This window comes from Globicephala melas, chromosome 9, assembly GCF_963455315.2.
Source record: "Globicephala melas chromosome 9, mGloMel1.2, whole genome shotgun sequence".
In the NCBI taxonomy this organism is placed as follows: domain Eukaryota; kingdom Metazoa; phylum Chordata; class Mammalia; order Artiodactyla; family Delphinidae; genus Globicephala; species Globicephala melas.
The window spans coordinates 95,441,989-95,462,513 of NC_083322.1; the positions used below are offsets into that span (position 1 = coordinate 95,441,989).

General features: G+C 42.3%; 1 protein-coding gene across 12 annotated transcripts in view; it reads right to left on the reverse strand.

Moving 5' to 3' along the window:
- Positions 1–1,416: 1,416 nt before the first annotated feature.
- Positions 1,417–20,525, reverse strand: part of LOC115860926 (cytochrome c oxidase assembly factor 1 homolog) — a 242,806-nt gene continuing 223,697 nt past the window's right edge. For 8 of the 12 annotated variants that reach the window (XM_060304859.1, XM_060304860.2, XM_060304855.1 and 5 more), the window contains 4 exons: positions 18,648–18,747; positions 16,528–16,676; positions 11,292–11,368; positions 9,559–10,450 (listed from right to left, as the gene is read on the reverse strand). In XM_060304859.1, the coding sequence (XP_060160842.1) occupies positions 10,351–10,450; positions 11,292–11,368; positions 16,528–16,676; positions 18,648–18,732 (411 nt within the window). In that variant the 5' untranslated portion in view covers positions 18,733–18,747 and the 3' untranslated portion in view covers positions 9,559–10,350. The other 4 variants (XR_009565157.1, XR_009565156.1, XM_060304850.1 and 1 more) reach the window with 4 other exon arrangements.

Here is a 20,525-nt window from a genome sequence, read left to right on the forward strand (position 1 = left end):
ATGAAAACCCACGGCCACAATGCTAAAGCCTCAGGTAAGTCTTGAAAAGAGGTAAAATACAATTTTAGGCAAATTTTTATAAATACCTCCAACAAAAATAGGAGGGAGGTGAGAAAAAAAATCCACTATTTGAATGACACATTTTTATACTTGATGAATTTATTCAGTTTTAAAATCATAATCGTGTGGACAACAGTTAGACTTTTTCCAAGCCATTTTTTATACTGTATTCGTAATACATTTAATGTAATTGCTGTATCTGTAAAAGAAAAGAAAAATAGACGTGTTTTCTTTTAGCTGGCCACTTTGCCATTTGCAGTGTGCAGCTGTCCTTAGCTGCTCTTGGTGCCTTGAATTTAGAATTGTACACTGCTTTTTTGGAAGCACTTGCACTGGTAAAGGGATATACTGACATTTTTTCGTGTCTGTCATATAAATAGAGCATAAAGAGTCTTCACAGTATTGGACCAAAACTTTCTGTTAATTACTAACCAACTAGCTCTGTTAATTTTTCTTTTCACTTGTTTACAATGGACTAAACTATTCATATCCATGCAATTTAGAACTCCAGTTTTAATTATAATAAAATTCAACATTATCATATTTTAGCTTGATGAGAAGTTATGAAATACGCAAAATGTAAGTGGTTTTAGTCAACTGGGAAATTGTGTTTTAATGTTTCATTTTGTTGTTTTCACATGAAAAGTAGGAGAATATGGCTTTCTCTCATAGTTACAGAGGCACATCAGATGCTAATTGTGGTGTATCTTAAACTTTTCCAACAGACCTCAGTTTGGAAGAAAGTGTAGGAGAGAAGAGGTCGCTTAGAGGCTGCTGGACACGAGGTGAATGCTGTGCGGCTCCGTCCACGGAGGCCTGAGCAACATCGCTCCCTGCCACCGACATGGATCATCTCAAGGTACCACGAAACAAATCCTAAATACATTTTAAGCTCACACTTGGAGAAATTTGAATTAGACTGATAAAATTAAAAATACGATAGTATTGCTCAAGGTCATTTAGCACTTAGGACCTTCAATTTGTTACAGAATTAAAAGAGCTGGATTAAAAACGTTAACCTCAAGAGCCTTAATTGCCAACTATGCTTTTATTGTCGGAGGGGATATGATTTACAAGTAACGAAGTGTAAAGCTCTAAATCCGTACCAGCCTCTCTCGAGCTTGACAAATGCACGTATTCAGAGAGAGGGAATTAATGGCACGTCCACCCTGCCGTGGCTTTCACTCAGCGTGATTTTGGGACTCATACATATTGGTGCTTGTATCAGCAGTGTGTTCCTTGTTGTTGCCGTGTGGTGCTGTTTGAACACATCAGCTTATGTAAAACCATATCTCTGTTCATGGACCCCAGGGCTGTTGCAGGTTTTGTGTCTTACGAATAAAGCTGCTATAGATATTCTTTTTTCTGTTGTTTTTGTTTGTTTTTTTTTTTTTTTTTTTTTGGCTGCATTGAGTGTTCATTGCTGCTGCTGCATGCGGGCTTTTCTCTAGTTGCAGTGCGCGGGCTTCTCATTGCAGTGGCTTCTTTTGTTGCGGAGCACGGGCTCAGTAGTTGCGGCATGTGGGCCCTAGAGCACGCAGGCTTCAGTAGTTGTGGTGCGCAGGCTCAGTAGTTGTGGCTCACGGGCTCAGTAGTTGTGGCGCACGGGCTTAGCTGCTCGGCGGCATGTGGGATCTTCCCGGACCAGGGCTTGAACCTGTGTCCCCTGCATTGGCAGGTGGATTCTTAACCACTGCGCCACCAGGGAAGTTCAGATATTCTTGTCCAGGGATTTTCTGTGGACACGTTTTCATTTCTCTTAGATTAAACAGGAGTAGAATTTCTAGGCCACGGGAGAGATGGATATGTAACTTTTTAAGAAAATGCCCAACCATTTCTAAAGCGATTGTACTGTTTGCCATTCCTGCCAGCAATATATGCAAGTTCTCATTGCTTCACATTTACTGTTGGCCATCTTTTTTATTTTAGCCACTCTCATGGGTATGTGGTGGTATTACAAGGTGGTTTAATTTGCTATTCCCTGATGATTAGTGAGGAACAAACACTATTTCATGTGTTTGTTGAACCTTTTTTGTGTCGTCCTTTTTCTCCCTTTTTATTAATTGGATAGTGAGTTGTGATAATCTTTTATATATTCTGGATACAAGTCCTTTATAGGATTTACATGTTACAGATATTTTTTTCCGACTGTGGGTTGTCTGTTTTCTCAACAGTGTCTTTTGATGAGAAGGTAGCTGTAATTTCGATGAAGTCCAATTCATCGATTTTTGTTTTATATGGTTAATACTTTCTGTATCCTCTTTAAGAAGTCCTTACCTACCCCAAAGTCACGAAGGTTTTTTTTAAGCTTTATAGTTTTAACTTTTATGTTCAGGCCTGCAATCCACTTTACACTTTTGTCCCCTTTGGTGTTAGGTAGGGTCAAGTGTCCTTGTTTTCCGTATGAATATGTAGTTGTTCCAGCACCATTTGTCAGACCAATTTTCCTTTCCGCATTGAACTGTTTTGCTGTCCTTGTCTCAAATCATCTGACCGTATGTCTGTGGATCTACTTCTGCACACTCTTCTGTTTCATTAATTTATTTGCTTATCTTTTTGTCAGAACTTTGTAAGTCCTGATGTCAAGTACAGTAGGACTTCCAATTCCTTCATTTTTCAGACTGTTGTTTATTCTAGGTCCTTGGCATTTCTGAAGAAATTTTAGCGTTGGTTTGTCAACTTCTACCAAAATCACCCCCTAAAAAAGCCTCGTGGGATTTTGTTTGCGATTCATCTGTCAATCAATTTGACTTTTTAACAGTTCTCCCAGGCTGTGAACATAGTGTGTATTCCCGTTCGTTTATTTCAATTTTTCTCGGCATCATGTTATATTTTCCAGTGTAGAGTCCTCGTACATCCTTTGCGAACTTTATCCCTGTGTATTTTGTTATTTGATGCTATTGTTTTGGATACTCTCTGTTTTTCAGTTTTGGTTTTTGACATTCCTAATCCTCCAGTGGTCAGTTTTAGCTCACTGTGCTTCATCAGACCTATGTTATAAATTATTCAAATAAAAATGAGTGTCATTTTCTTTTGAAGCTCTTCATTTAAAGTCTCGGTCTAAAGTTTTGTTGGTAAGAGTGGAAGTAAGTCTGCTGAATTGAAATTCATGGTAACAAAATTGGGAAGGAATAACATCCCTCCTAATTCTCTCAAAGTAGAGAGGAGGTAATAGAATCTCAGAGGGAATATGTGGTTTGCCCAGGATCTTAGCAGCTGCCGGCAAAACAGAGGATAGAATCATTGAGCTTTCCAGGGCTTTAACCTCAGTGGAGTCTACCTTGGGCTACATATTAATGTCCATAAACAATCATTTTTTTAAAATTATTTTTGTGTAGCTTGATTGTGGATGAATTTTTGTTAATGACTGGAGGATAGGTAACCTGAGATTAGGCTGGTACAGAGGTCAGCACATTATGCCCTTGTGGCGTGTTTGGCAAATGAAGCTTTCTTGGAACACAGCCTGTTCATTTACATTTGTCTACAGCCGCTTTCATGGGAAAACCCGCAGGGTTGAGTAGTTGCAACAGAGATCTTATGGCCTAATCAGCCTAAAATAGTTACTCTCTGGCCCTTTACAGAATAAGTTTGCCAACCCCCCTGCCAGGCTCTTGTAATCTAAACATATTCTAAATAGGAGATATTTCCTATTTCAAACCAATACTGACACAGTCCTTTGGGGAGCAGTTCATTTTACATGGCAGAATAATCTTAGGACTTTGCATTCATTCTTACAGTTTTTATTAAAACAAGTGAGTTTTATCTACTAAAACTAAACTATTTTTACTAAATATGTCATCAGCAATAGTATAACAACATTTTTACATAAAAATGTTCTCTTAGTTTCAATACACTGATCGGTTTTCATGAAAATTATTATCTCTCGGTTATCTCCATTACTGTAAAGTGACCGGTTTTCTAATAACTTGTGAGAGAAATGTACCTAGAAGAAAAAAAAAAAAGATATTTAGGAAGAGAGATGTTTAATCCTCAGAGAGCTGGAGATTATTCAGGAGGGAAGGATTATCACCTCATCTTTGCCCCTTTCAAAGCAGCATATTCAGTGTCCTTGTCCTACACCTTAACAATTATTTCAAAATACAAAGTTTTTAGACTTAAAAGGAGTTGGAAAGATAGTAGTACAGACACATCTTGTGTAGTTGTAGTACAGTGCTAAAACCAGGAGGCTGACATCCAAGCAGTGCGTGTGTACAGTTCTATGCCACTCTATCACATGTAGTTTCCTGTAACCACAATTTAGATACAGAACTATTTCATAGCAACAAAGATGGGTTGTGTCAACATTTTACCAGTTCAGGTAAATAGTACATCAGACAATGTTATACATTTTGTTTCCACAACCAAACAATTCCTGAGATAACTCAAGAGGAGAAGTCAAGTCGATCATATTCACCCATGTTTCTGCTCTTTCCATTGTTCTTCTTTCCTGATGTTCCAAGACTTTTTTTCCTCAACATTTTCTGTTTCAAGAACTTCCTTTTGTCATTCTTTTAAGGGAAGTCTATTCAAGCAAATTCTTTTTGTTTTCCATCATCTGGAAAGTCTTTATTTTTCCTTCGTTCCTGAAGAATAATTTTATCAGATGCAGAATTCAGAGTTGACAGTTCTTTTAGAACTTGAAAACTTTTGTGCCATTTTTCTGGCCTCCACGGTTTATGAGGAGACAGCTATCATCTGAATTATCTTTCCCCTATAGGTAAGGTGGTATTTCTGCCTTGCTGCTTTCAAGCTTTTTTTCTTTGCCTTTAGTTTTCAGAAGTTTGTGTTATCATAGATTTCTTTAGGTTTACGCTGTTTAGGTTCCACTCGGCTTCTTAAATATATAGGTTTATGTCTTTTGCCAAATTTGGAAACTTTTCAGACGTTAATCCTTTCAAATGCTTTTTTCAGCCCCACCTTTCTCTTCTCCTGGGACTCCAATGACATGAATGCTAGATTTTTTTGTTATAGAACCACAGGTATTATTGTCGGCCTGTTTTCTCTGCTCAGATTGGGTAATTTCTATTTTATCTTCAAGTTCCTGATTTCTTTCCTTCTTTTCAAGTTCAGATTTTCCTGCTTCTTGGTATAAAAGCGTGGTTTTCTATTGTGTATTGGACGTCTGGTTTTATGTCACGGGACTCTGGATCTTGTCTAAATCTTCTGTTTTAAAAGCAGGCTTTTCCTGACACCGCCATACCGGTGGGTGAAGCGGGGATATGTACACTGCCTCCTCACTGCTGCCAGTTGGGGGTGAAGGTCCAGGCTCACCACTTGGCCTCTTCTGACACCCAGGCAGGGGGAGGGGTACCTCCTTACGGCTTCCCACTGAAGAATAGGGGCTCCACTGATGCCGCGGGGGGTGGGAGTACCAGCGGGCAGGAAAGGCGGGTGTAGCTCCCCTGGGCCTTCTCCGCCACCACACCCTGCAGAGGACGGGGGCCAAAGGGGCGGGCGGGGAAGGCCTTGTTCTAGCTGAGTAAGGGGAGCAAGTCTCGGCTCTCCACCTGGCCTTTGTTGACAGGCTAGGGTAGGGTTGGGGCCATTTTTTTTTCCATGGTGTCTGGCTAGAATAGGGCGATTACTGTGTGAAAGTTCTTTAGCTTGAGAAAGCAGGCTTTTCTTGGCTTTTGTTGTTGCAGCCATTGGTGTTTCTAGGCTGCTGGTTTCACCAGCACCTAGTCTGGGACACATGAGGCAAAAGAAAGCCCAGGGAACTCACTGCTGTTATCACTTGGGTCCCAAGATCCTCGGCCAATCTGCCTTCTTTTCATTTTTCAGTGTGTTTGATAAATGTCTAGGGTTTTAGCTGTGCTTAGTGGGAAGAATAGGGAAACGTGTGTCTACTCCATCTTGTCCCTCCTGGGGGTTTTTGCTTTTTAAAGTTGACAGTAGGAGAACTCCTTCTGTGTATTTTAGATTTAAGCAAATTAGTAAATACACCTCGGATTATGAGAGCCAGGTTTCTCTCTGTTGTAGAAGGAGTGACAAGTATGGGAAGGAGGAAGTCTCCAGTGAGTGAGTGTGTGTGTGTGTGTACGCACGTGGGCACTAACACTAGACCACTGAAAGTAGTTTAAAATTTCTTGAGGTTCCTTTTTGCCATGAGGATATATCCCACCAAGGATGTTGAGTCAGAACTGTTTGAAAGTCACTTGAAATATTTCTTCTCTGTGTGGTTCATTTGTTTCAATATTTTAAGAAGTATTTTAAAGATTTTTTTCTTTGTGATTTTATTTTTAAATTATGTAAAAACAAAAGAGCATGATTTCAAAGTCAAAAGTGTAAAACAAGGTACATTCAGGAAAGTACAGCTTCCATCCCTGTTTCCTACTTACATCCCCTGGCCATTTGTTTACTTCCCCAAAGGTAACTACTTGTATTGATTTTAGTTATTCTTCCGTTGTTTCTTTTTGAAAGTAGAAGCTAACATATGCATACATATACACATGCATATATAAAATTCCTTTTCACAAGTACAGACTCCTCAACTGTATGGAAGTCAAAGTTTATTTAACCCATTCTCTATCAATGGAGACTTGGGTTGTACCTGGGTTGTTTACAGTTTTTTGCTGTTACCAATAGTGTTACATTAAATAACCTTACATAAATGGCATTTTGTATTTTTTGCCAGTGTACTTTGGGATAAAATCTTAGATGTGGGCTTGCTGAATAGAATGGTAAGTGTACGTGACATTTTTCTAGGTATTGTCAAATTCCCTCCCACAGGTGTTGTTTCATTTTGTCTTTACACCAGCAATTTAAAAATGCTTATTTCCCCACAGCCTTTTGAGAAAATAGGTTCTCAAATTTAGGGATTATTGCCAATTTGCTAGAAGAAAAATGGTATCTTCCTGTAGTTTGAATTTATATTCTTTTTAAGAGTGAGGTTGACCTTTTTTTTTTTTTTAGTGTGTTTGAGTCACTTGCATTTCTTTTCTGTGAATACGTAATATCTTTTGCCCATTTTTCTATTGGGTTACTGTTTTCTCAACTTTCACTCTTTAGAAATTAAGGATATTAACTTTTGTGATTTATATTCTAAATATTTTACCATTTGCTTTTTACTTTGCTTTTGGTATTTTTAGACATGCAGAAATTTGTTTTTATACAGTCAATTTTCTTTATTCTATAATGAATCATGGTTAGGTGAGTTTCTCCACTTCTGGGTTATAAAAGAATTCACCCATATTTTTCTGCTAGTGCTTAGATGGTTTCATTTTTACATTTAGATCTTTTGATCCAATTGGAATGTATGGTGAGCAGTTGATCCCATTTCATCTTTTTGCATATGGCTATCAGGTTGTTCCAACATCACTTTTCAAATGTCTTCCTCTCCCTCCCTGATTTAGATGCTGCTTTACCATAACCAGATCTCCATATGCACGTCTATATTTTCATTGCATTGTCTCTTCATGTGCCAGCACTTCATTATTTTATTTACAAATATGTTTTAATGTCTGTAAGACTAGCCCCCCCCCTTCCTTACTCTTCCTTTGCAGTGATTTCCTAGCTATCGTTGCTTATTTCTTCTTCCAAAGGAATTTACAATTAATTAGCTTGTCTTTTAAAAATCACATTAAATTTAACTCAGGGAGAACTGACATCTTTATGATGAAGAATCTTGCCATCCAGGAACATGGTGTGTCTTTCCCTTTGTCCAGTTCTACATTTGTACCTTTCAGTAGTGTGTTTTAGACCTCTCATATAAGTAAGTTTTGCAGATTTCTTGCTCACTTTTTCCTAAGTAGTTTTTGTTTTGGTTTGCTTTTTGCTATTTTAAGTATTGTCTGCTCTCCATTACTTCTTCTAATGGTATATTAAATGCCTTTCATTATTAAATGAAATGTGATCTATGATACAGAGGCATGTTTCTAATATTTTCAACTCCCACTTTTGAACCCTGGATCGTAAAATGTCAACTTTTCTGTACACGTTCCTGACAGCACTTTGAACTGAGCAACTGCTGGAGTCGGCGGAAAGACAAGCCTGGATGGTGGACAGGTTACCGAGGAGGAGAGGCTCTTCCCGTGGGTGGAGGCTGGAGGCTTTTCCCATCATCACCCTCTCACCTCCTCCTTGAACGCCCCCCAACCCCTTCATGGGGCCTCCTGTGGATACAGCATCTTTTGGCCAAGCCTCCCAACAAGCAGTATAAACGCTGCCTCGCCTGTAAGACCAGCGATTGGTAAGTATTTATTCATAGTTTTCATACGGACAAACTGAAAACAGAGTCAAGCAGCCTTCAGAAAGCCCTGTGGAGCTGCTGTCGACAGAGCATTGCCCTGGCCTTCCCGCTGTGCCAGAGGCCACCATCGGTGCAGTGCTGGCTGCTTCACGTGGGTGTCATTCAGTTTAGCTTCATCTTTGCTGAATGCAACTTCACCAAAACTGGGAGTAGTAGTATAATTCTGCACAGTCTCTTAAACCGTCATTAACAGTAGAATCATATACTTACTCCAGAACCTGAGGGCTACAAGCTCAATGCAAGATGCTAATGCTGGCATTCATGCTCTGGTCACCTCACCTGTCCAGGGCTTGCTTTTACTGTATCTTCAGCTAACCTATACACTGGCCAAATGGCAGATCTTCTTTCTGGAGCATAGCTCACACCTCCCCTGCTGAGGCCTGTTTTCATGGTTTTTCTATTTGCAAGGCAGTCTCCATCACGTCTGAAATAAGCCCATGAGGTCACCAGTCCACCAAGAGGGAGGAGTGACCTCACGTCTGAAATAAGCCCATGAGGTCACCAGTCCACCAAGAGGGAGGAGTGACCTGATTGGCCTCCTGGATTCCCCCTAATCGGTCTCTCTTCTACCTCGTTTTAGCACCGCTGCTTGGAACTCTTCTAGTCCAGTATTACATAAGCCGCTTGTGAGCAGAGACCATACAGCATCTTAGTAAAGGCACGTGGGAGTCCTACCGCCACTTGTTGGCTGTGATCGCTCTTCTGCAGTCTTCATAAATCTATAATTCTTACAATTCTAGTGAGCCCTTTCTCCAGTCACCACTGGGCTGACTCATGGGGTGTGCTGGGAACACTTGCTCAAACAGTGAAAAGTCTCCTTTGCCTCTGATGATGACGTGCATCCTCCAAGATGTCTTCCAGGTCATTACTGGGAGTCCATGGCTGGATCACAGTGATCACTGGACACACAGGAAGTAGTGGGCTACAGGTATACGGCATTACTTCAAGGAAAGAAAGGACAATGTCTATTGCAAGGACCAGGTTCTGGCCTGTTCACAATCAACCATAAAGGCATTAAGAAGTCCATGGAAATATGCTTAACTGGAAATAATACCCAAGATGGTGACTTTAAAACAGAAATCAAGGATCTTTTCACTACATACTGTTTCCTGTCAGCTGGGTTAGGAAAGCCTCTTCATACAAATCGTACACAGAAACTTACTTGCTTTTACTTCGGAACAGATGGTCCACTCAGGCCCTGGTTTTCTGTGGCTTGGCCACAGCAAGAAAAAATCCAGCAAACACTGAAAGTAAGTAAAAGCTGTTATAGAACAGTCAGGTATGAGGCACTATATAAAGTGACAGGTACACAACAGGACGGTACATAATGGTTAAAGAATAAAGCAGCACAAAAAAGACTGTACAGATCGTAATATTTATCAACAAAAGCTCTCAGGGAAAGAACTTTTTCACTTCATGATCTATTCAAAGAGCATATTTTTTAAAGAAAGAAATTACAGAACAGAAATAACTTCTAACGATGAAAGGCCTGTACTCTGTACTGGCATATTTAAGCTTAATCTTTTCTGAGAGGCTCCCCTCCAATGAATATTAAGAATACAGTAAAGGAGCTCATGAATGTCCTTTACGACACCTGCATTAAGCCTAGTAATACTGAGGGGGTTAGACTGGCCTTTGCAAAGCAAAGCTGGCAGGTTTCTGGCTTTTGTAGGCTCTGGCGCTCAGCGGAAAGGAAGGTCTTTGTCCCCTTGCAAGACTAATAAAACCTAAAACCTTCTCATTGATAGGGCTGAAAACTGGGGTAGGGGAGAGAAGAGAAAAAGAGATGAGAAATCAACATTATTAATACTGATTCCTTTTATTCTGTGCTTTGCTTCTATATAGAGAACTTTCAAATTAATTCTTATATAGTAGCTTTCTGATGAAATTAAAAACTTCAGCAGGGGTCACTGGTCAAATTAGAATGATCCTGAGATCACTGTATGCCCACACGTGCAGCCAGCCCGACCTGGGGGCTGGCCTGCAGCCACAGGGGCACACATGGTGAGGAGGGAGGCCGGGCTAGGACGGGCTGATCACCTTCACTCCTTTTTCAGCTCATTGCTGTTCTCCCCACTGGGCTTGAACAGGGGAATCTGCTGGCCATCCTTGAGCTCTAAGAAGACCTCCTGAAGGTTCCACCTGAGAGAAACCAAAAGTATAGTCTCTAATCAACGAAACACTGAGGCAAAAGACAGACATGGTTTAAAAGGAAAAAAGCAGTTGTTAGGAATGTCTTAAGTTTTTTAAACACTATTTTATGTTAGCAGTATGTTAACGTTTTAACCTTCTGTTCCAGGCTCACATTATTTAACCAGCAACACCGTCAAGGCAAGTTTTACCAATGAATGGCTGGCACCAGGGAAGAGGAGCAGCCCGCTCCTCCCCGTTTCCTAATCCCCTCGACCTCCAGCTCCGGGCTGGAAGCCGGCCAGCTCCTCCACTAATCCCAGGCTCAGGGGGCAGTGAGTCCAGGGGAGCCAGGCAGGGGCTGCCTGCTCCTTTTGTCCTTGAGAATTAAAACACATCCTGGCTAAACAGCAAACATCTCTGAGAGAGGCTTCCCGTGGGGGAAGTGAGTGAGTGTAGCTACTGGCAACCAGACAAGAAAAGCCAATTAATGGGGTAGAGAGCTTATTTAAAGAATGTGACGAATAATTCTGGAACAGGACCCCATGCCTTTATTCATTTGTAATGACGGAGGCAGCAGTGTTGGAAGCTGCGACATAGCAGCAAGTTATGGCAGACCTAGACCACTACAACTGTCAAGTTCTTCAAATTCAGTAGCGTGCGCTGGATAAAATGTCTGGACTGAGCTTAAGAGCCCAAGTAGCGGCATGCTGTCCGAGCTGTGAAACTTCTCAAGCTTTGAAAAACTAATTCTTACTGCCACAATCATGTAACTAAAATTGAAAACGGAAATCGTTTCCATCAGAAGGTTCTCCTCCTGCTGCCTCCTGCTCCTCCCACTTTCCCATCATACCTCTTAAAGGGGGCATCTCTGGATGAGGTGACATAGACATAGCCCTCTGACTTGGGTCCAGAGACAGGAATCTTCAACTGGGGGTATAAAATGAGAGAGGTAAGTGTATATATAGTGCTGTCCTCTCAAGAGATAACCTATGAAATCCAGTGATTATCCACAGAACCTGGTTGTTTTCAAACTTGAGCCTAGCTGGAGAATTCACCTTATTTTCCATCTGGCTCCCTTCAAATGCCCTGCCCCTCTCTGGATGACCTGGTGAGGTCAATGGCAGTGCTCCTATCTGGCAAGGAGACCTTATGTGCCAAACTCAATGTTCTAAGTACTTGCAATGATTATTTTTTAAATCCACGGTTAAAAAAGAACTACCGATATATGCAACAACATGGATAAAGGTCAAAAACACGTAGAGTGAAAGAGCCTTACCCAAGAGTATATAATGCGTGATTCCATGTCTTAGACCAAACTAGGTTGGGAAAAAAATGTCAGAAAGTGCCTCTGCTGGAGCTGTGGGGATGTGAGAGGACCACTGGGAAAAGCATGAGGCAGCTCTCAGGTGAGGGAGCAGTCTACATGTAGGTAGCGGCTTGAGTTGCACAGGTGGATGCATTTGTTAAAATTCATCAGGACAGTTAGTTAGATGTGCACCTTTCACAGAATGTAAATTTTACCTCAGAAAATATATATTAAGCTCTAGTTAATGATATATATGGCTTATGTATTTAAAGGTGAAATGCATGGATATTTGAAAATAATAAGATAGATAGGTTTCAAGAATAAGGTAGAGCTAGACAAACAGGTATGGGATGAAAGCACACTGAGCAAAATATTAGTTACAGAATCCAGGTGGCAGATATATGGGTGCCACAGCATAAATTCTTTGATATTTTCTGCATGTTTGAAGCTTTCATAATAAAATAGAAAAACAAAAAAAGTCCACTGTTTAATAAAAGGGGGAACTATTTCTAGCAGATTGGTCCATACTCTGACCTGGACCATAAAGCAGTTCTAAGAGGAGAGCTGATAGCAAAACACACCCTCCTCAAGAAATAAAAATCTCAATCTAACCTACTGTCTAAAGGAGTCAGAAAAAGAACAAAGTCAGCAGAAGGAAGGAAATAATAAAGATCAGAGAGGAAATAAATAGGTCAAAAAAACAAACAAAATCAACAAACCTCTAGCCAGGCTCACCAAGAAATAGAGAGGACCCAGATAAAATAAGAAATGAAAGAGGAGGGATAACAACAGTTATCACAGAGATACAGAATCCTAAGAGAATACTATGAACAGTTATATGCCAACAAATTGGACAACACAGAAGAAACGGACGAGTTTCTAGAAGCATACAGCCTGCCAAGACCGAATCAAGAAGAAACATAATTTGAACAGACTGATCATTGCAAAAATCCCCTGCAAACAAAGTCCAGGACCAGATGGCTTCACTGGGGAATTCTACCAAACATACAAAGTATTCTAAAAAAAACTGAAGAGGAGGGAACACCTCCAAATTCATTCTATGAGGTCACCAGCACCTAAAACCAAATAAAGACACTACCAAAAAAAGATAATTACAAGCCAATATCTCTGATGAATATAGATGATGCAAAAAAAACCTCAACAAAATATTAGCAAACTAAATCCAACGATACATATAAAGGATCATATACCATGATCAAGCTGGATTCATTCCAGGGTCACAAGGCTGGTTGAACATACACAAATCAATCAAATGTGATATACCACATTAACAAAAAACACATGATCACCACAATAGATGCAGAAAAAGCAGCTGATAAAAATTCAACAACCATTCATGATAAAACCTTTCACCAAAGTAGGTGTAGAGGGAACACATCTCAACATAATGAAGACCACTTATGACAAACCCACAGCCAGCATAATAGTCAACAGTAAAAAGCTGAAAGCCTTCCTGCTGAATTCAGGAACAAGACAAGGCTGCTCACTCACCACTTCTATTCAACATAGTGTTACCGCAAGTCTTCGCCACAGCAATCAGACACACACACACAAAAGAAAAAGTATGTAGACTGGACGGAAAGAGGTAAAACTGTCACTATTTGCAGATGACCTGATACTCTACATAGAGAACCTAAAACCACCACACAAAAACTATTAGGAGTAATAAATGAATTCAGCAAGGTAGCAGGATACAAGGTTAATTTGTAGACATCTGTTGCATTTCTTTACACTATTAATGAAATATCAGAAAGAGAAAGTAAAACAGTCCCATTTAAAATCGCTTCAAAAAACATAAAATACTCTAGGAATAAACTTAACCAAGGGGGTGAAACATCTATATGGGGACAACTATAAAATACTGATAAAGGAAACTGAAGAGGAGTCAAAGAAATGGAAAAATATCCCACACTCTTGGATTGGAAAAAATATTGTTAAAATGACCACACTACCCAAAGCAATCTACAGGTTTCGTGCAACCCCTATCAAATTACCCATGACATTTTTCACAAAACTGGAATCATCCTAACATTTATATGGAACCACAAAAGACCCAGAACTGCCAAAGCAACCCTGAGAAAAATGAACAAAGCTGGAGGTGTAACACTTCCAGACTTCAGGCCATACTACAAAGCCTCAAAACACCATGGTATTGGCACCAAAAGAAAAAGGTAAATCAGTGTAACAGAATAGAGAACCCAGAAATAAACTCACACACCTATGGTCAATTAATCTACAACAAAGGAGGCAAGAATATACTACAGAGAAAAGACAGTCTCTTCAACAAGTGGTGCTGGGAAAGCTGGACAGCTACATATAAATAAATGATATTAGAGCATTCCCTCACACTATATACAAAAATAAAATCAAAATGATTTAAAGACCTAAATATAAGACATGATACCATAAAGTACCTAGAAGAGAACATAGGCAAAACATTCCTTGACATAAATTGTAGCAATATTTTCTTAGATCAGTCTCCCAAGGCAAAAGAAATAAAAGCAAAAATAAACAAATGGGACCTAATCAAACTTAAAAGCCTGTACACAGCAAAGGAAACCATCAACAAAACAAAAGGATAACCTACGGAATGGGAGAAAATATTTGCAAACGATGCAACCGACGAGGGGTTAATACCCAAAATATACAAACAGCTCATACAACTCAATAGCAAAAAAACGAACAACCCAATCAAAAAATGAGCAGAAGACCTATATAGACATTTTTCCAAAGACCTACAGATGGCCAACAAGCATATGAAAAGATGCTCAAAATTGCTAATTATTAGAGAAATACAAATCAAAACCACAATGAGGTATCACACCAGTCAGAATGCTATCATCAAAAAATCTACAAATAAATGCTAGAAAGGGTATGGAGAAAAACGAACTCTTCTACACTGTTGGTGGGAATGTAAATTGGTGCAGCCACTATGGAGAACAGTGTGGAGGTTCCTTAAAAAACTAAAAATAGAGCTACCATATGATCCAGCAATACCACTCCTGGGTAATATATATGGAAAAAACAAAAACTGTAATTCAAACAGATACATGCAGCCCAATATTCATAGCAGCACTATTTATAATAGCCAAGACATGGAAACAACTCAAGGGCCCATCAGTAGACAACTGGCTTAAGAAGATGTATGTATGTATACACACACACACAAAACACACAATGGACTATTACTCAGCTATGAAAAAGAATGAAATATTTCCATTTGCAGCAACATGGATGGACCTAGAGAATATTATGCTTAGTGAAATAAGTCATACAGAGAAAGACAAACACTATACAATATCACTTATATGAGGAATCTAAAAAATAATAAAAATGAATTTATTTACTCACAGACATAGAAAACAAATTTATGGTTACCAAAGGGGAAGGGGTAAATTAGGAGGATGGGATTAACAGATACATACTACTATATATAAAATAGATAAGCAACAAGGATTTACTGTATAGCACAAGGAACTATATTCAATATCTTGTAATAACCTATAATGTAATATAATCTGGAAGAACAAACAACTGAATCACTATATATCAATTAAATTTTTTTTAAAAATCATCAATTATCCTTATCAGAATACTTGAGCACGAACTGCTTTTGTAGTTAGGGGGAAAATATCTCTAATAAAACTATTTCCATTAAAAATAATAAAAACTGGGCTTCCCTGGTGGCGCAGTGGTTGAGAGTCCGCCTGCCGATGCAGGGGACACGGGTTCGTGCCCTGGTCTGGGAAGATCCCACATGCCGTGGAGCGGCTGGGCCCATGAGCCATGGCTGCTGAGCCTGCGCGTCCGGAGCCTGTGCTCCGCCACGGGAGAGGCCGCAACAGTGAGAGGCCCGCGTACCGCAAAAAAAAATAATAATAAAAACAACAACAAAAAATAAACTAGGTCAGATCAGCTCACTCTTGTCCTCCAAATATTTCAGGGCTTCTGCTTGTCACAATTAAGTGCACACACCTCACAAGACGATGTCACAGCCCTCTGGTTGCCTCAGCCCGTTCTCCCTGCCCACACCCTCCCTGGGCAGCTGCACCTCTGCTGAGGACACACTGGCAGGGAGCACAGCGATGTGCCTTCGTGTACAAGCTGCTCGGCGTGGCCTTCCCTGTCATCACAACAACCTCCCAGGCCACTAACCTCTCTCCCTCCTAGGCCTCTACTAAGGCATTTGCTTCACCCTGTCTTATGCTGGAATTTTAAACTATAAACTCCCTGAAAGCCTTCTGCATCTCTGTATTCCCCACACAACTGAGAATCATTCCTCCAACTCAAAACATATTAAACAGAAGAAAAAAACCCTTCTTATATTCAGTTGAGTTTTATCAGTTGAACTATAAAAGAAGATAAGATACAGCTGAAAAAATGGACTGGCATTCCATGGAAGCAATGTAAATAAGCTTTAAAACTAGAGTTTAGGTGTATTTCAAGTTCAAAGCTGAAATACTGGCAAACCGCCAATGATCATTTCTCTACAACCTCCCGTTCAAGATGGCGACCTGAGCACAAACAGGGCTTTCCGTGCCACATCAATTCCCCAGAAAGGAAAAAATCTATATGAAAATAAATTAATCCATAAGGCTTTTTTAAACGGTGCTGGGTACCACCTAGCGGCAGTTGTACGTAGCAGATTTCCCCATCCCACATCTTTCTCCAGCTTCCTCCGAGACTCCTTCCGGAGGACGGCAGCCCCTCCTCAGCTCAGTAGGCACCCGGCCTGCAGTTCGCAGGGGGAGCACGTTACCTTTGCATCAGCAATGTCCACAAAGTTGTACTTGTCGGTGAGTCGGAGATAGTGAACGTTGAGAGGAGTGCCCAGAGCTTCCAGTGCCTCAGGGTGGCTGTGCAGATGCTCCAACGCCAACTGGTAATAGGAAGCCCTGGAAAAAGTTTCTAAGTGGGAAAGAAAAAGGTTACTTTTTTTTTTTTTTAATTGAACTTGGTCAGGTATACTCTCCCTAGAAAGTGAGATGATGTAATTCATGTACAACATGGAAACAGAAACGTGAAAGTTATGGGTGGAATTATCATTAGGGACCATCTACCCTGAACTGTCCATTTTAGAGACACCAAAACATAGGAAGTCGGCATCTGCAGCGATGTGGCAGATGACCCTGAGCAAGGTACTGGACCCTTCTGTGCCTCAATTTCTTCACCTCTTATTTCCTCACCTCATTCGTTGCCTCTCTTCATCTAAGGGGTCTGATCAGATCGTCTCCAACTTTTCTTTCAGTTCTAAGTCCTCTGGTTCCATGACTTGCTCAAAGTGGTACAGCTAATCCGAGGCAGAGCTGGGGCCAGAACCTACGACTAAACGCTAACTTGTCAAGGTTATAGATGTATGCCAACATTTCATGCAGATAAAGCTTACAAACTGCTCTCAGCCTCAGGTATCCTTGGCCCAAAGGCTACTAGGAACTCCAGGAAGCACCTCCCTGAAAATGCAAGGTGGGACAGGCCGCCCCAAGGAGAGAGCGAAGGACAGTGAGCTTCCCAAGTAAGGTTTTGTGTTTGGCAACAAGACAGACTTCCCTCTTAGGCCCAGCCACAGTAATGGACTGGAAAGGCGGCTTGAGCCTGCAGAGGCCAAGGAGAATGCCCCTCCAGTGCCGCTTCCCAGGAGAAGGGATGCTGCAGGCATGAACGGGGTACCAGCCCTGAGGAGAAGCAGAGGCTGGGTCCAGACAGTTCATCTTCACTGAGCGATTTCTCAGCATCCCACAAGTTGTGAGATTAATGTTTACAACAGCCTCGCATACAGGCACTAATATTACCCCTCGTCACATGGATAACTGAGGCCCAGGAAGAAGCCAGACCCCCCCCCCCCCCCCCCCGCATAAGGCCACACAGCTAGTCTAGAGCCGGAGTTGGCTGCAGAGCCCACTGGACTATCGCTGTCAGCCGACCCCAGCCTCCTAAAGGGGAAGGGCTGCCAGGCCCCTGACCCGAAAGTGTACGCATTCCCGTCAGGCCCTGCCTCCGTCCCTCTGGCAGAGGGGAGGGGCTGCTGAGTTGTTCTGGTCTGAATTATCCCTGGGAATGCTCCTCTCCGGCCCCCACCAGACTCGCAGGCCTCTGGGCCCGCCCTGAAGGAAGGTGGGGAAGAGCGGGCGGAGGGGCCGGGGTCGCGGGTGATCCTCACATCCTGGCAGGAAGTAACAGGCTGCGGAGTCAGGGTGAGAAGCCAAGCTGGGCGGGCATAAAAGATCTTCAAAGAAAGTCAGTCTGGAGAAAACTACTGCTGCTGCTTCGCAACCAGTAGCGTGGAAATGCCCTTAAATGTGTCGGCTGCTCACAAGAAGGCCGCTCACAATAATCGCGGCCTGTCTTTACAAATTCAAATGTGGGTGCAGAGGGCTGGAAGCTGCATCTGCCAGGATTTTGCCAGCCTGGACACTGCTTTTATTTTCTGCTCTTGCCAGAGTCCGCTGCGCAAGGTCCCGTCCTCCAGTAAATCAACAGCAGAGAATGGCAAGGCAAACAGGCCGAGGACACTTGAGAAAGAGCCAGTTCTCCACACCTGTGAACCATCTGGTGTCCCCCTCCCTCTGTTCTTTCTCTGAACTCAGAAATCTTGATGGATCTACTGCGTGTGCACTGGAGTGAAAGCCCATCTTGCTTTTCTGAGGCTTCTTATGCAAATGGGTCCTATTCCTTTGATTTGTTCTTGTGGCTCCTGGGAAAACTGGGATTACAGGATAAGAAGGAAGCTATAGCCAATGGAATGGCTTACTGGCTTCTAAAAATAGTCCTTTCCTCCTTTCTCTAACCTGCTGAAAGCATCTGAAGTATTTCCTTTGATGGAGGAACGGGGAGAGACAACTAGGAGGCGGCCCTGCCTCGGGCGCTTCATCGGATACTTACTCTGTATCAGGTAGTACAAAAGGGCGCAGCCCCCGCTAGCCGCCACGCCGGTAAAAAAGAGCTGTTTCCCCAGAGGCACTGACATCCTGCTTCCTACAGACTGAAAAACAAAAGATGTGAATTTATGGTTAGATTCAGGTTCATGCCAAGCGCCGCTGCCTGGATTGGACCCCACAGGGAAAGGAAAGCTAAGGAGGAAGCCAGCAAGGAGGCGAGGCCGCCTTCCCTTTCAGAAGGCCAGGGCCGGTTCTGGAGCCCAGGCCAAAGTGCCCTCCCAAGGGTGGCCCGCATCCAGGACCCAGGCCACGGGGGCAAGGGCTGAGCACAGAGCCGGCATTCAGCCCTGCTGTCCTGAGGGACAGAACACAGCCTGTGTGCCAAGTCCCGCACAGCCAGGAAGTACAACCACTTTGTCTCACGCCGTCTGGTAAACAGGAAGCTTACCCTTTTGTTGCAATAGCTGGGCTTGTAAGCCTCCGAATGGGCCAGGGTGGTCTCTGGCTGCTTTCTTTCATATTCTGAAAAACGTCCCCCCCCCCCCCCCGCCCCGGATGAGGACACGCTGGTCCTGACTTTCAGGCTTAATGAAGAGATGGACAGGAAGGAGACAGCTCAGCAAATTCAGGGCACCTAGCCCAGCCGGCCTGAACTCCCATCCCCTGAAGGCCAAGTGGGACTAGAAGCAGCACGTGGGTCTCGAGGGCACCAATTATTCTCCTTCCTGGTGGCCTTTTAACCACCGCTCACACCCAGGCCTTTCTGGAAAGTGTCTGATACCTGGCCATAAAGCAGAGGAGGACACAGTTCAAAGGCGCGCACGGCCAAGACAAATCACATAAACGAGCAGCCCCTGAGAAGTGCCGACAGGCAGCTTCAACCCGGCTCCAGCTAACTGCACGACGCGGGCCAAGCCTGGAGGGATCGTCCGATTTTTCAAGAGGCCTTTTATGGAAAACTGCCTGAATTCTAAATGTTGACAGCCAATTAAAAAAAGAAAAGACCTAACAGAATACGCCTGTGAGTCAGGTTCTCTGTGGGTTTCCAGTTGGCTCTGACCACACAGGCTGCATCGGGGCATCCTCGCCCTATAAGGTAATTCCTCTGCCCTCTGTGCTGACATTTCTCAAAAAAATTAAAAAAAAAGATTTGGGGCAGAGATGGAAACTCCAGGTTTACATAAAGGAAAAGATAAACCATAAGTATGTATGTCCCCGTTTGCATATTTAACCTTAGATTGTCTGTGCTTCTCTAGAAAACAAAGCCTTGGATGTGACCTAAAGGGGTGCGCAGTGCAGAACTAGGGATACTGCTAATGCCTCCACCGGCTGATCGGAGTCCAGGTAAACACATTCTCACCATCTGCTTCTCCACTTTCCAGAATACAGAGAGCAAGAACACGCCTGTCATTTCTGACACCTGAAGGTGAGTGAATCCTGAAGGGAAGAAGGCCTGTTGGAGAAAGTTCCTCACGTGGATACTCTTTCTGGGAACTGATCATTAAACACACCCTCTGACAGGGCTAAAGTTGACCAGTTCTACACAGAAATATCATCAAATCCAGGGTTTAGATACATCGAATTAAAGAGGGTGAAGTTTCAGATCATCCCTGTATTATTTACTTATATACTGTTTTGTTCAACTAAGAAAAAGGTGCCGAACCCCCAAATCAATGTTCTCCAGCTGCTGTGGAAGTTTCGGCTGTGCTGCAGACTAGGTAAGAGTATTTCTCAAAGTTGAGGGTCAAGTCAATTGCAGTGATGTGATCTGGGAAGAGCCATTCAGTCTCATAAGAAAAACGAGCAGAGCATCTCCAAAGAATGCATTAGTCAGATCTTGCTTAACCTGAAGGAGAGCTCAACAGGGTGGGGCAGCGAGCAG